General features: G+C 35.0%; 1 protein-coding gene across 4 annotated transcripts in view; it reads right to left on the bottom strand.

Annotated features, from left to right (window-relative positions):
- LOC126966388 (sphingomyelin phosphodiesterase) overlaps positions 1–12,544 on the bottom strand; it is a 43,153-nt gene that overhangs the window by 1,901 nt on the left and 28,708 nt on the right. For 2 of the 4 annotated variants that reach the window (XM_050810384.1, XM_050810385.1), the window contains exons 2-11: positions 10,533–10,618; positions 9,955–10,433; positions 9,395–9,626; positions 8,277–8,437; positions 7,289–7,461; positions 7,005–7,199; positions 6,643–6,896; positions 5,711–5,820; positions 4,626–4,810; positions 3,041–3,232 (exon numbers count right to left, since the gene is read on the bottom strand). In XM_050810384.1, the coding sequence (XP_050666341.1) occupies positions 3,041–3,232; positions 4,626–4,810; positions 5,711–5,820; positions 6,643–6,896; positions 7,005–7,199; positions 7,289–7,461; positions 8,277–8,437; positions 9,395–9,626; positions 9,955–10,433; positions 10,533–10,596 (2,045 nt within the window). In that variant the 5' untranslated portion in view covers positions 10,597–10,618. Of the gene's footprint in view, positions 1–918; positions 971–3,040; positions 3,233–4,625; positions 4,811–5,710; positions 5,821–6,642; positions 6,897–7,004; positions 7,200–7,288; positions 7,462–8,276; positions 8,438–9,394; positions 9,627–9,954; positions 10,434–10,532; positions 10,619–12,544 lie in introns of all 4 variants that reach the window. The other 2 variants (XM_050810386.1, XM_050810387.1) reach the window with 2 other exon arrangements.

Below are 12,544 nucleotides of genomic sequence, written 5' to 3'. Positions count from 1 at the left end.
GTACAGATATCTATCTCTCGCTCCCATAGACACAGACAATGGTTGATTTTTTTTAAATCTGAGCATGAAATTCTGAATACGTAATTTTGATTAATATCTTGTAGATTTTTTGTTAATTGGTCATCTTAAAATTGTAGTACTTTAAAAAGTTTATGTACAAGCTAACTCCGTAGATAGTAACAAAATAATTAGATCATTTATACGTCTAGATAGACTATGACAGCTGTGAAACGGCGAAAAAAATTGAGTTTAGAACTAACCTCTATTTTGAGCAATTCACGCATTCTAACACAAAGTGTCATACAAATCGCGAGTGCAAGACGTAGCTTGTCACACACACTAAAGTTTTAGGCTGGGCACAAACGTTCGGAAACCGGATTAGCGAGCTTTGTAGCGAGTGGACGTCTGTAGACTCGTCGTAGGTAACAAATTTAATTTTCTCACGTGTGCCATTATGATGCTCATCAAATGATTTCACTGACATCCTGTAATATTTGAAGAATTCATCTGGGTGTTCTCGTAATCTTGCTCTTTTGAGATAAAATTGACTATCTGTTAATCTCCGAGTATTCAACGGGCGTACCCAGTAACGACGATTCCCCTTCTTCTTGTTTAGCGCCAGTAAAGTGCAATAGTAATCAATTCGTCTTCGTCGTCCATGATAATACTTGCGTGTGCTTTCACAAGCGTCTCTTTTCGTACGGGTCGTAAAAAAACCGGACCTTTGCGCTAGTCTCACGGAATTCCGAATCTGAATTCCTGATCAGGAAACCTAATCCGGTTTCCGAACGTTTGCGCCCAGCCTAAAACCTAGCCTGTTTTATCGGTTGTCTAACAACAAGAGACTCTATCTAGATGTACATATTATGATCTAATACAAAATATATGAAAATATTTACAAAAGTGATAGTCACCAACCTTTCATGCTGTATCTAAATTCCACCACCGTTACACTTGCTGTGCACTAGGCCTGAGAGATATAACATGGAAATTATTATTATAGGATTAGTGTTCAAAAGTTTTGTCTCTGGTATCGCAGTATATATACTGCGATATACCCTAGGTAAATTCGTAGTTCACTTTTATCTGTGGTAACTAGTTGATCTGATTTACATTACCATATTATCTAAATATATTAACCTTACCAACTGGTTATACAAGATTTATCAACAATACGTCACTCGAACCGTTGGCTCAGCCACAGGTTCGAGTCCCGCATCGTTCATAAATTTTGCTTTAAAATTTTATTTGTGTAATTAATCCCAGAAGTGAGGGTAATCACTTTGAAAAAAAAATAACAAAGTAGTTATAAGGCAAAATATATTAATTACAGATAAAAATTAGATCAAATATTTCTTGACCAAGACTGTGAGTTTCTAAACGACATTCGGCGTATTTTTACATTTTTCAGTAAAAACATAATGTAATGTACTAATAATATTTCATTGGTTTTAATGCTAATGTTTATTGATGTATTATTTTCTATGATTAACGCGAGTGTTACACATTTGAATAAAACACTTTTTAAATGATTAAAACGCGTGTAATTGTTACACTGTTTTTACATTGGATTTTTGCGTAAAAGTTACATTTTTATTATTATTTTAGTTAACCCGACGTTGCCCCTGAAAACGATATCTTGAAAGGTCTTGAAACGCAGGATTAAATAAAATACCTAATAATAAAAATGTAACTTTCACGCAAAAATCTAATCTAAATATCTAATGTAAAAACAAAGTTAAATTACACGCGTTTTAATCCTTTAAATAGTGTTTTATTTAAATATATTTTTATTATTAAAATAACTATTTGTAAGTTGTATATTATATAACCTATTAGATATAAATTTTAATTATCAAACTTGATGAGTTTAATGTTTATCCTATTGATTAATTATTACCTACAGGTCAGTTTAATAGAGTTTCGAAATATATTTATATTCATGTTATTTGAAGGTAAAATATTAACAATAAAGTATTTAAAAATAAAAAATATTTATCGTAAATTCAGGATTGGTCTCCGCTGCGTTCCAACTAGATACCGCACTACCTGAGAACAATACCTTTTTTATTACAACAACTATTAGATGCTTGTGTGCGTGGCATCTGTCAAATTTTGTAACAACGCTTTGTGTTATTTTACATTGAAATTAATAAAACACAAAATACTTACTGATGATATGTGATCCTGTGTCTTTCTTATTTTCTTGTAATATTTTTTTACAAAGTTTTACTATGCAACCCGGCATTTAAGTTTCAATTATTAGCAAAGTTTAACAGGACATGGGCGAAGTATTAGATGCCGCACTTTGCGACTACGCTTGCGGTATCTAGTTGGAGCGCAGGGGAAACCAATTCTTAATGTAAGATATTTATAATATTTTTTAACAAGTAAATCTTCATTTACTGCTCAGTTTTACTTGCATTAAGAATATTCCGTCATTTTTCATAATTAAGTTTACTGCAACAGTTATTAGTTAATACTTCCACCTTAGCATGCTACTGTGAACAATATGTACATGATAATAGCAATATATATATAGCGGCTACAACTTCAGGGCTTAAACATCAGTCAACCAACAACTGCGACTGAACAGATCAATCATCTGTAATACGAGCGTATGGGTCACCTGGTGTTAAGTGATCACCGCCGCCCACATTCTCTTGCAACACCAGAAGAATCACATGAGCGTTGGCCTTTAAGGAGTCATGTCATATCGTCCCGGAAACACCGCACAAGGAAGAAGTATATATGGGCGAAAACAAAAATATACTTAATAGATTTAATTGAATATTTACATGAATATTAACATTAAAATAAGATGACTGGGATTCCATTATGATTTATGAGATTTAAACCTGACACACTTTAGATATTGAATAAACAGTTTATTAATACTTAGCGAAATAAAAAATTACACAGCGAACCATTTATTTTTAGGTGGTAGGGAATTTCTTAAGAAGTGTTGAACAAAAAATCTTGATGTTTAAGCCCCGGTGGTCAGCTCAAGCGAATGAGATGAGGTGCAAGTATAACTCACGAGACGGACAGGCCATTGTAGAGCCAAGATCGCCATGTTTGAGGCGTCGCGGTCGCGCCGTCGATTCGCGCCTCGATGTTGACACAGAGCGCGCGACGGTCGTGCGAGCGACCCGAGCGCGCGTCGCAGATCATTCGCTTCCGACATTCTCCATCACACATGCCCCGCCGAGGACTGTTCTTCCAGTAGTTCCTACAAATAATCACACAACAATAATTGCGTCACTAACATGATAAAATATACATAGTATTTTCATTGATTAACGCGAGTATTTACACATTTAAATAAAACACTTACCCCCTTATTCATAATAGTCTGCTAACTTAAAGCATTGCTAATTCTCACTCTGTCTTCTTCTATTGATCTAAGTCAGAATGAGAAAAAACACTCGTTAGGGGCTGTTTTAAGTTAGCGGACCATTATGAATAAGGGGGTTAAAGGATATCTCTGGGAAGGTCTTGAAACGTCGGGTTAACTAAAATAAAAAAGTAGGTAACTTTTACGCGTAAATCTAATGTAAAAACACAATTACAATTACACGCGTTTTAATCCTTTAAAAGTTTTACTTAAAAATATATACTGTATTTATAATCTTAATATATATTAATCTAGTGTCCTGATGATGGTTTCCAGTGAACTCCTAAACTAATGAGGATTACTTCATTAGATTGTGGCTATTTAAAGTTTACATTTTAACTTTTAATAAAGCTATATAGACGCTATATGGATTGAACTTTTACATATTTCATAATTAACAAAAAATATTTTAAATTTTCTATATAATATGCATTTGTTAAGGTGAAGCGGTCACCAGCTAGTATTTTATTTATCATAAAATAAATCATTCAGTTTTATTTAAATTAATACAAACAATTCGAGTTTGTCTAATACGATTGTATGACTGAAATAATTAAATTTAGTGTTGATTTGTCCTTATTTCGTTTGTCGTGATATTTAAACTAAATAAGGAAGAATTGGTAATCAGAAATTATTATGTAACATAAAATAAGTACCTACATTATTCAATATGGTTATTAATTTTCTATTAAGCTAGCAATTAACCTTAATATTATATAGTGTATCTTTAGAATACAGTACTTATTAGAAATTATAGTGTAGTTTTAATAGCAAAGCATCCTAATTGAAACATGGTCCTTCGAGCCGGTCGACAGTTTGTGTATATATCACTCTGAGTGAAACGATCGCGGTAACAAAAACACTGGAACTGCGATTATAATGAAATGTTAGTTTTAGGCCGATCATGGATTTAAATAATTGGTGTTTACACACCTGAAGTTAATAAGAGTTTGGCATCTGTTGTTCATACTCAATTAAGTTAACGAAATTTTGTTGGGGTAAAAGGTTATTTTCGGATGAACAAAGAGTAGCTCTTCCGTTTTGAAGAAACACTCGAACGGTTGGCTCAGTTGGAAAGAGCGCTCGCAGGAAACGCGAGATGCGGGTCGTGGATTCGCGTCCCGCATCGTTCATAAAATTTTATTTTCAGTTTTAATTTTATAATAATTAATCCCAGAAGTGCGGGTTATCACTTTAAAAACATAACAAATTGTTTAAATATAATTACTTGTAATATAAATTAAAGACATCCTCCTTAGTTGTCATGTCGTCAATAAACTTATCCCAATCCTGCGGTCTGAGAGACGGCATCAGGTAAGCTGACCGTGCGGAGTACAGCTTGTACCATATCGGGTATCCGAACAAGTTCGCCTCTTTCAAGTTCATTATCCAGGTCTCGTGATCCACCACAAGCTATGAATAAAAATTTGTTTGTTAATCTCATTTATTGATAGTGTTCGATAAAATGGCGTCAGTAAAGCTATGGACTCCGACTTTATGCCGTATGCGGCGTCTGGCCTTAGCGTCAATGACGAACTATAGACGCGGCGCACGCTGTTCGGATGCCACATACGGCGTCAACACACGTGTGAAAGAGACCACAACAGTACATTTATATATTAAGCATTGTGACGCAGCGTACGGCGTAACGAGACGTCGCGTACAGCGTAAAATAGGAGACCATAGCATAAGCAAATATTTTTAGAGAAAAAATGACGAGACAAGTTAGACCACCACCTGACGGCAAGTTACAATACAGTGCCGCGCAGGATTCTTGGATTAGTCAACATTCTGGACAGCATCGTAAATGTGTTCGTCCCTTTAAGACATACGATTACTATTACCCCAGTAATTTTACTAGCTACGGCGGTCTTCAAGCCGAAACAAATTGGCTGAACTTCAGAAACTTCCCCATTTGGTAAATTTTAACATGACACCTACTTGGGTACTTATACAACAGAAAACAAATGTATTAAAAAATTTAACATTTGAATTACTTATTTCAAAATAATTAAATTTTTATGATTTAATAAGAAGTGGTAACCCCGACTGCTCTTCCGGCATTTACGTAGTGATTCTGAAGGTTCTTTTACCCTCACTACACCGCCTCTTTCCACTTATGTCTCCTATTGCCGTCTATTAATTGTGAAGATGTTCTACCTATAGATTTGTTAGTTAAGTACATCCGGCGAAGTTGTCAAAACACAAACAGTGTTTGCTCACTACCGCTTGGCATCTACAGGCACCGAGCCGGATTCTGTGGAGGGAAGCTCCCCACTGGTGAACTATATGATGTGTGTAAGTTTAACTCACCCGTGTTGTGGCATCGTGGTCTCCGTCAACATAGTATATTCGGTATCCGAGATTTAAATCGTAATATGGAGACACAGAAGGTCCAACATACGCTATGCTTGTTGCCCTCCCTGGAAAATGCAGTTTTGTGAGTATTGAATCGTATAACGACCATGGACTGTAAGGCACCTTAGAATATAGTATCATTGATAAATTCGATAAATATAAGAGCAAGCGACGATGAGGATCACCTGATGTTAAATGGTCAACACCGCTCAAGCTCTCTTGCAACACCAGAAGAATCACCATCCTCTAATATGAATTTTAACTATTGATGTTGGTGCTAATTATCTAATAACTTTTAAATTATGAAATATGTCTCTTTGATATGGAAAACGATGGAAATGATTCGTATGGTGTCACTACTTACAAAACTTAGCTGGATTAAAGATCTTTAATTTAAGATACGCTCGTTAATTTTGTGCACAAACTAGAATTTTGAATATAGGAAGTGTCACAAGAGCGATGCTGGTATCGTATTAACTTGAACACCATGGAAGAAAGTTTAGTTATCCGTAGAAGATAGTTCCTTGAAATCCGCACTGTACGTGACATACATAATATATAATATTTTATTTTTTAAGAAAATAAGGGCGAGCAGGACGTTCAGCTAATATAGTAATCCCTGCCCATTACAATGCAGTGCCGCTCAGGATTCTTAAAAAACAAAAAAAAATCTGAGCGACACTACAATTGCGCACGTCACCTTGAGGCATATGATTTTAAGTCTCATTTGCCCAGTAATTTCACTAGGTTCGGCGCCCTTCAGACCGGAACACAATAATCCATCCTGTGAAAAGGAGCCTCCCAGTAGATTGTCCAAGACATGTTATCAGAAGTGGTGGGGGCTGGCATGTAACGATATTTTATGTCCTGACGAATTGTTCTCTTACCCAGATCATTCGGATCGTAGAATACTTCGAACTCATCGTAATGGGTATGTCCAAAGAACTGCGCTGTTATTGTTGCTTCGTATCGATTGATTATTGCATAATAATTTCTGCTCCATACTTTTAAGCAGTCCGAATGTCCAGGTGGTATATGCCCAATGATATGTACCTTCTCGCCACTGAATTCGGCAGACTGTAACTCGTAGATTAGCCATTGAAGCTCTGTTGCTGGATCAGTGCTATTAAGAAGAAGCCACCTAAAAATGATTAATATTAAGTAAAACAAGATTGCATGATCGCAACACTCATTGTTTGTAATTGGCCTTCCCTTGGCCTTAATAATCTCTTGGTTAGCTTAACTGTACCAGTTTTTGTTGTTACAATAGTTCATATTCAGGGATATGATACGGAAGCCAGGTCGCACGAGAACGGAGTAGAAGGCACCGCGCCGGACCGTGTGCGAGACACCAGCAGGGAGCCAGCGACGCCACTGGGCATCCAGCTCGTTGTAGAGCCAAGCAATATTGGATTCAGGCGAAGATATGTATGGAGGTGGGAAGCTGAAATATGAGATGGGACATAAGTCGGTTACTTTATAATTATAGAGATACTTCTCACTGAAATATTATCGTACATTTCAAATTGTTACCTATTAACTGGAGACGATTCATGGTTGCCCAGTGCAGGGAATATTGGAACTCCCGGAAACATGTCTGACATTTGAGCTACGGTCTCCTGAAGGACTTTGAGATTTTCTTCCTTTGTTTGGTTCCAAACATCGTGAGGAGGTAAATCTCCCGTCCACAAAATGTAGTCTATATCCTGTAGATTAATGTCAGTAAGTACATTTTGCATTTTTTATCGGGAACTACTTGGTGCCCGCTATCCAACCAACAATAATGTAAGTGAATATGGTATGGTTCTGTTAATATAATGGTTAATAAAATATGGAAACGGACAATCCATGTTGAAATTTATTTGTATTTAAATTAACATCTTGATAAATTCTGTGTTATCAGAAATGTTTTAGATTTTTCCTCCTTAGTAAATAATAAATAGGTTATACACAATACTATTCATGTCAAATGGAGAAATTTGATGATTCGGGCGACACAATAATATTACTCCAATTGATATCCGTTTATAGTTATTGCAGGGTTGTCACAGTTTTTTTATAATGATAATAAGGGACGAGACGAGCAGGACGTTCAGCTGATGGTAATTGATACGCCCTGCCCATTACAATGCAGTGCTGCTCAGGATACTCGAAAAACCCAAAAATTCTGAGCGGCACTACATTTGCGTTTGTAAGTCTCATTTGCCCAGTAATTTCACTAGCTACGGCGCCCTTCAGACCGAAACACATGTTTACACATTACTGCTTTACGGCAGAAATAGGCGCCTCCCTACTACTACTGGTTGTTGGTTGGTCAGTTAGACTTGCGCCGTTAAATCGTAAAAGTCATAATGATTGTAGTTATCTATAATAAGTTTGCTGCTGTAATGTAAATATGTTAAAAAAAATATTTTGTTTTACAAAGAAATGACATTCATAATATGGTTATATTCAATAACCAATGACGTTATTTTATACATAACGTCATAATGAAGTTTGCAGCTGCAATAGAGTTACTTACAGTATGTGTGTCAGCTATGTGCTTCAGCATGTGGTCGATGGTGCGTTTCGGAGTGTCACACTTGCGGTAGTCTCCCCAGCGACCGGCGCCGCCGCCAGGGTTCACGGCGGGTCCACTTGATGCTCGACAGCACAACGGTTCATTGCACTCCGCGTTAGAACCTGCAATTGATCAAAAATGTTAATCAATTCTATGACACGCACTGCAATATGGCTTTTTTGCTAGTCCATAACATTCTTATGAATTAGTCGCCGGTAAAAGTTCGTTATTTTAAATTATGATGTTTCTGTTCAAAGTCAAATGACAGTCGTCTCAGATTCGAAATTCAATATTCTGAGTCACACAGGTCCTCATTGGGTACCACATTAATCAAATTAAATATTCACAGAAAATAATATGTAGTAGGGTTAAATGCATTATGGCAAACATATTTAATAATAATTTTATTTATGGCTTTGAAGACGAGTCCTGACATTAGTTTTGCTTTCATTATTCTTCATTACACTATAGTCTTATTCATCATCTTCACACTCCACTAGTATTCATTCACAAATTTTCTGCCTTATCAATATGGTTTTAATTTTTACAGATCACACTATCAAATCAGCTAGTTATTGTTGTAGCGGAATACCTTGAAGAGGATAAGTAAATAATTTATATAATACTAGCTGACCCAACAGACGTTGTTCTGTACATACTAATTTTTTTTTTATGGATCTGCCTGTAATATTTTATAACATCAAGAATTATTTCGTAAAATATGCTCCCTGTTGTTATGACGAAATTGTTTCACAGCAGAACTGTCAAACCGTGCGTCTAAAAATTCTCTCATAGAAAATATGTCCGTACAAAACAAATATTGGAAATGAAAATAATTATGAATCCTAAATTGAAATAAAAACTATCCTATGTCTCAAGTTGGACTAAACTTCATGAAGTATAATCCCCATTAAAATCCGTTCATTAGTTTTGGAGTTCACTGGAAATAAACATCAGGACACTAGATTTATATATTTTAGTTATTAACGACACATCAAACACCAAAGCAGTTTAAATATTATGTTTAGAAATAAAAGTATAGATGCTAAGGTGTATTTTTAAAATTTGTAATAACTTACCTTCTGCATAGTAGGGATCAAAGTGTGTATCCGATATTTGCAATACTTTAAACGTAGGAGCTTTGTCTATGGGCGCTTCTAATTCAGGTACTTCCGGTTTTGGCACCGGTGGAAACGCTACTTCCCATTCATGATACGGATTGTAAACATCACCACAAGCGTCACCGATTATAAAACTGCATATCTCATCAGGGCCCAACGTTATGCGTTTTAAAACGTAAATAACTTCGCTCTGAAAAATTTCTCGTTTATTAACTACTTAATGTACGTAGTTCGTGAAAAACGTTCCAAGCCACAAACATCATATTTTAAGAAATTCGTGTTTAAAGTTTGTTAAATATTAATGTATTCCATACATGTGGGTTGGGCTGCTAAGTCATGATGTCATTTTAAGAGTGACAGTAGGTCTGCCATTTATTGTAAGTCCGTTAATATTAATCTCGTGACCAGTTTTGTGTTCTTAACTCAATTTTGACATGATTGTGGTTTGGAATGTCTTTCAGGAACTACGTCCTTATTTAAAGTAGAAAAATATATTGACAATTTTAAAGAAATATTACCCCAAATAACCTTGTAATGCCTTCGCAAACTCTGGCTGACTGGATGTTGAGAGACACACAGAACTGGTATATCATTTTATTGATCTCTTCCTTACTCTTACCGAGCCTCATGTAATGTTGTAGCAAGCCTGCGCCGGCTTTGCAAGCCGTGCACGATACCCTCGACATAACGGAGTGTTCCACTTCATAGTATACTTGTTTTAGGTTAAGTAACTTGAGAGCTTTGTCGACGAAGAGCGGCAAGTTGCTGCTCTTCTCACTGTCCCACAGAAGTCGTGAATAGTTCCGCTTGAGAGCTGCCATGTGCGCGATAAGTTCAGTTTCATTTGCTGTCGGCGGTAATTTGTGAGTGAAATTCGAAGGTGTTACGAGAGCCTCATCGTTTCGTGGTTCTTCAATCCAATTCCAAGTGTCCATTGGTTGATTCCATTTTATTACCGGCTTTATATTGCGTCCTGTTTGTACAAATAGTGGATTACCTGAAATATACATGGTCATGTCATAAAATATATCTGGTTAAGTTAAATAAGAGACGTCATTTTGTAATTTATTGAGATAGTTTGTATAACTTAACTCACCTGATGTTAATGTGGCGGTTAGACCGACTATTAATAGTGGAAGACATTGCGTACTTAAAGCCATGTCTGTCAGTGGCAGGAGAAATCTGGAAGAGAAAAGAAAGAGTTTATTAACAATTAAAGTATTTATTTTACGAATACGTATTCTTATTATTGGTGACCGGATGATCCTGTTATCGAGAACTCTACTTTATTTTGTTAAAAGTAAAGCTGTCTTGTATATTTATGGTAATACTAGCTTTTACTCGCGACTTCGTGCGCGTGAAATACTTACTTTGGGCAGCAAATTTTTATTTTTAATATAGGTACTCACTTTGCAAATAATACACTACAAACTGCTGTGGTTAATACATTTTAAAAGCTACCAACTATAGATCTTTCATCCCCCTTTTTCATCCCCACACAGGTTCTTAATTTTAAAAACGCTAGAATAAATATTTAATTATTTACTATCATGTGCCTTAATACAAATTTTCTTCGTGTTATGTTCGATAATAACAAACTTTCATGCACACTTCCACCCCCTATTTCAATCTCGCAAAGCTTTTTATTCGTGATAAAAGGTAGCCTATGTCTTATCGCAAGCTCTTGTCTATCTCTGTACTAAATTTCATCAAAATCGGTTCAGTGGTTTAGGCATGAAAGCGTAACAAATAAACTTACATTCACACTTATAATATTAGTAGAGATACATAGGTATCTATTATTAGTAGTATTATAAATAGGTATTCATAAATGCTCCCATAATACCTTTATTTATTTACAGTGTGTGTGGATTGCTGTATGTGCTGTACACAATAACTCTTGTGTTTTTTATAATTTACTTACATTTTTTTAACTTGATTTTTTTTACGTCGCGACGGTATTTTTTGTATCACTTTATATATTAATTGTAAATAAATAATTTATGTTACTGTAAAGATGTAAATATTGATTTAAAAAAAGAAGCAATGAAATTCTTGCCACTTCTTCTCATTAAAGTTCAGCCTTTTCCGAAGTTGTGTTAAATAGTTAATTGTATAAGTTTGTGTTGTTGACCTAGGTAATTGCATAAATATAATTTTGATTTGATTTAATCAAACTTATTTTTTTATGAACACACTATTTCAGTTCTAAGAAGTCGTGTCCAAGTCCTCTTACATTAAATTTAGACGTAAGATTTTTGTTCAAAGGCGCTTTTTAGACCTGAACTGAAGTGTTTAGATGGAATATGATATATAACGCGGGGCATTTACTTGGAGAGTAAGATTTTTCTAAGAGAGTAAGAATGGTTTCATTAGAGGCGTGTGTTCCCTCCCTCACCTCAACAATAATTAGATTTAAAACTCGGTAAAATAAAATTTTTGAACTAAGTATACATCTGATATCGGTTAAACAGTTTTGAAGGATACGTTTTTTCGAAAATTATTGTCATATTTGGTCTGTGAAAAGTAAAGAATCATTTTAAATGAACTACTGTTTTTAACCGACTTCAAAAAAGGAGGAGGATCTCAATTCGTCGGAATTTTTTTTTGTTTGTTACCTCAAAACTTTTAGGTGAACCGATTTTGATAATTCTTTTTTTATTTGAAAGCTGGTGCTTCCCGTGTGGTCCCATTGTAATTTGGTCCAAATCTGACATTGGCATCCATTGAAAAACTTTTACTGTAATGTGGTCACAATAATCGTAAATACAATTAGATTAATTAATAATATTGTATAAAAATACGCAATTGTTTTGATACTTTCAAGTGCATATTATCTCTTGTTTTGGAATAGTGTTTATGAAGTCGGTTGTTTTTTTTGTAAAAAAAATTTTTTTTTTAATATAACTTGTACAGATAAAAGATATATTCCTTCTAACAGCCTTAGTTTGAGAATGTCTCAATAATACACAAAAATTTAGTAAGTACTGTCCAAACGCAGCTCTGTTTTACTACATTAATACAATTAGTAACAGCCAATCATGTTAAATAATGAGCAGTCATAAACGTCTCGTAATTTACTAGGATCAAGTCTCATAAAACCTTCGT

This window comes from Leptidea sinapis, chromosome 10 (genome assembly GCF_905404315.1).
Source record: "Leptidea sinapis chromosome 10, ilLepSina1.1, whole genome shotgun sequence".
In the NCBI taxonomy this organism is placed as follows: Eukaryota; Metazoa; Arthropoda; class Insecta; order Lepidoptera; family Pieridae; genus Leptidea; species Leptidea sinapis.
This window is presented reverse-complemented; position numbering and strand designations above follow the sequence as displayed.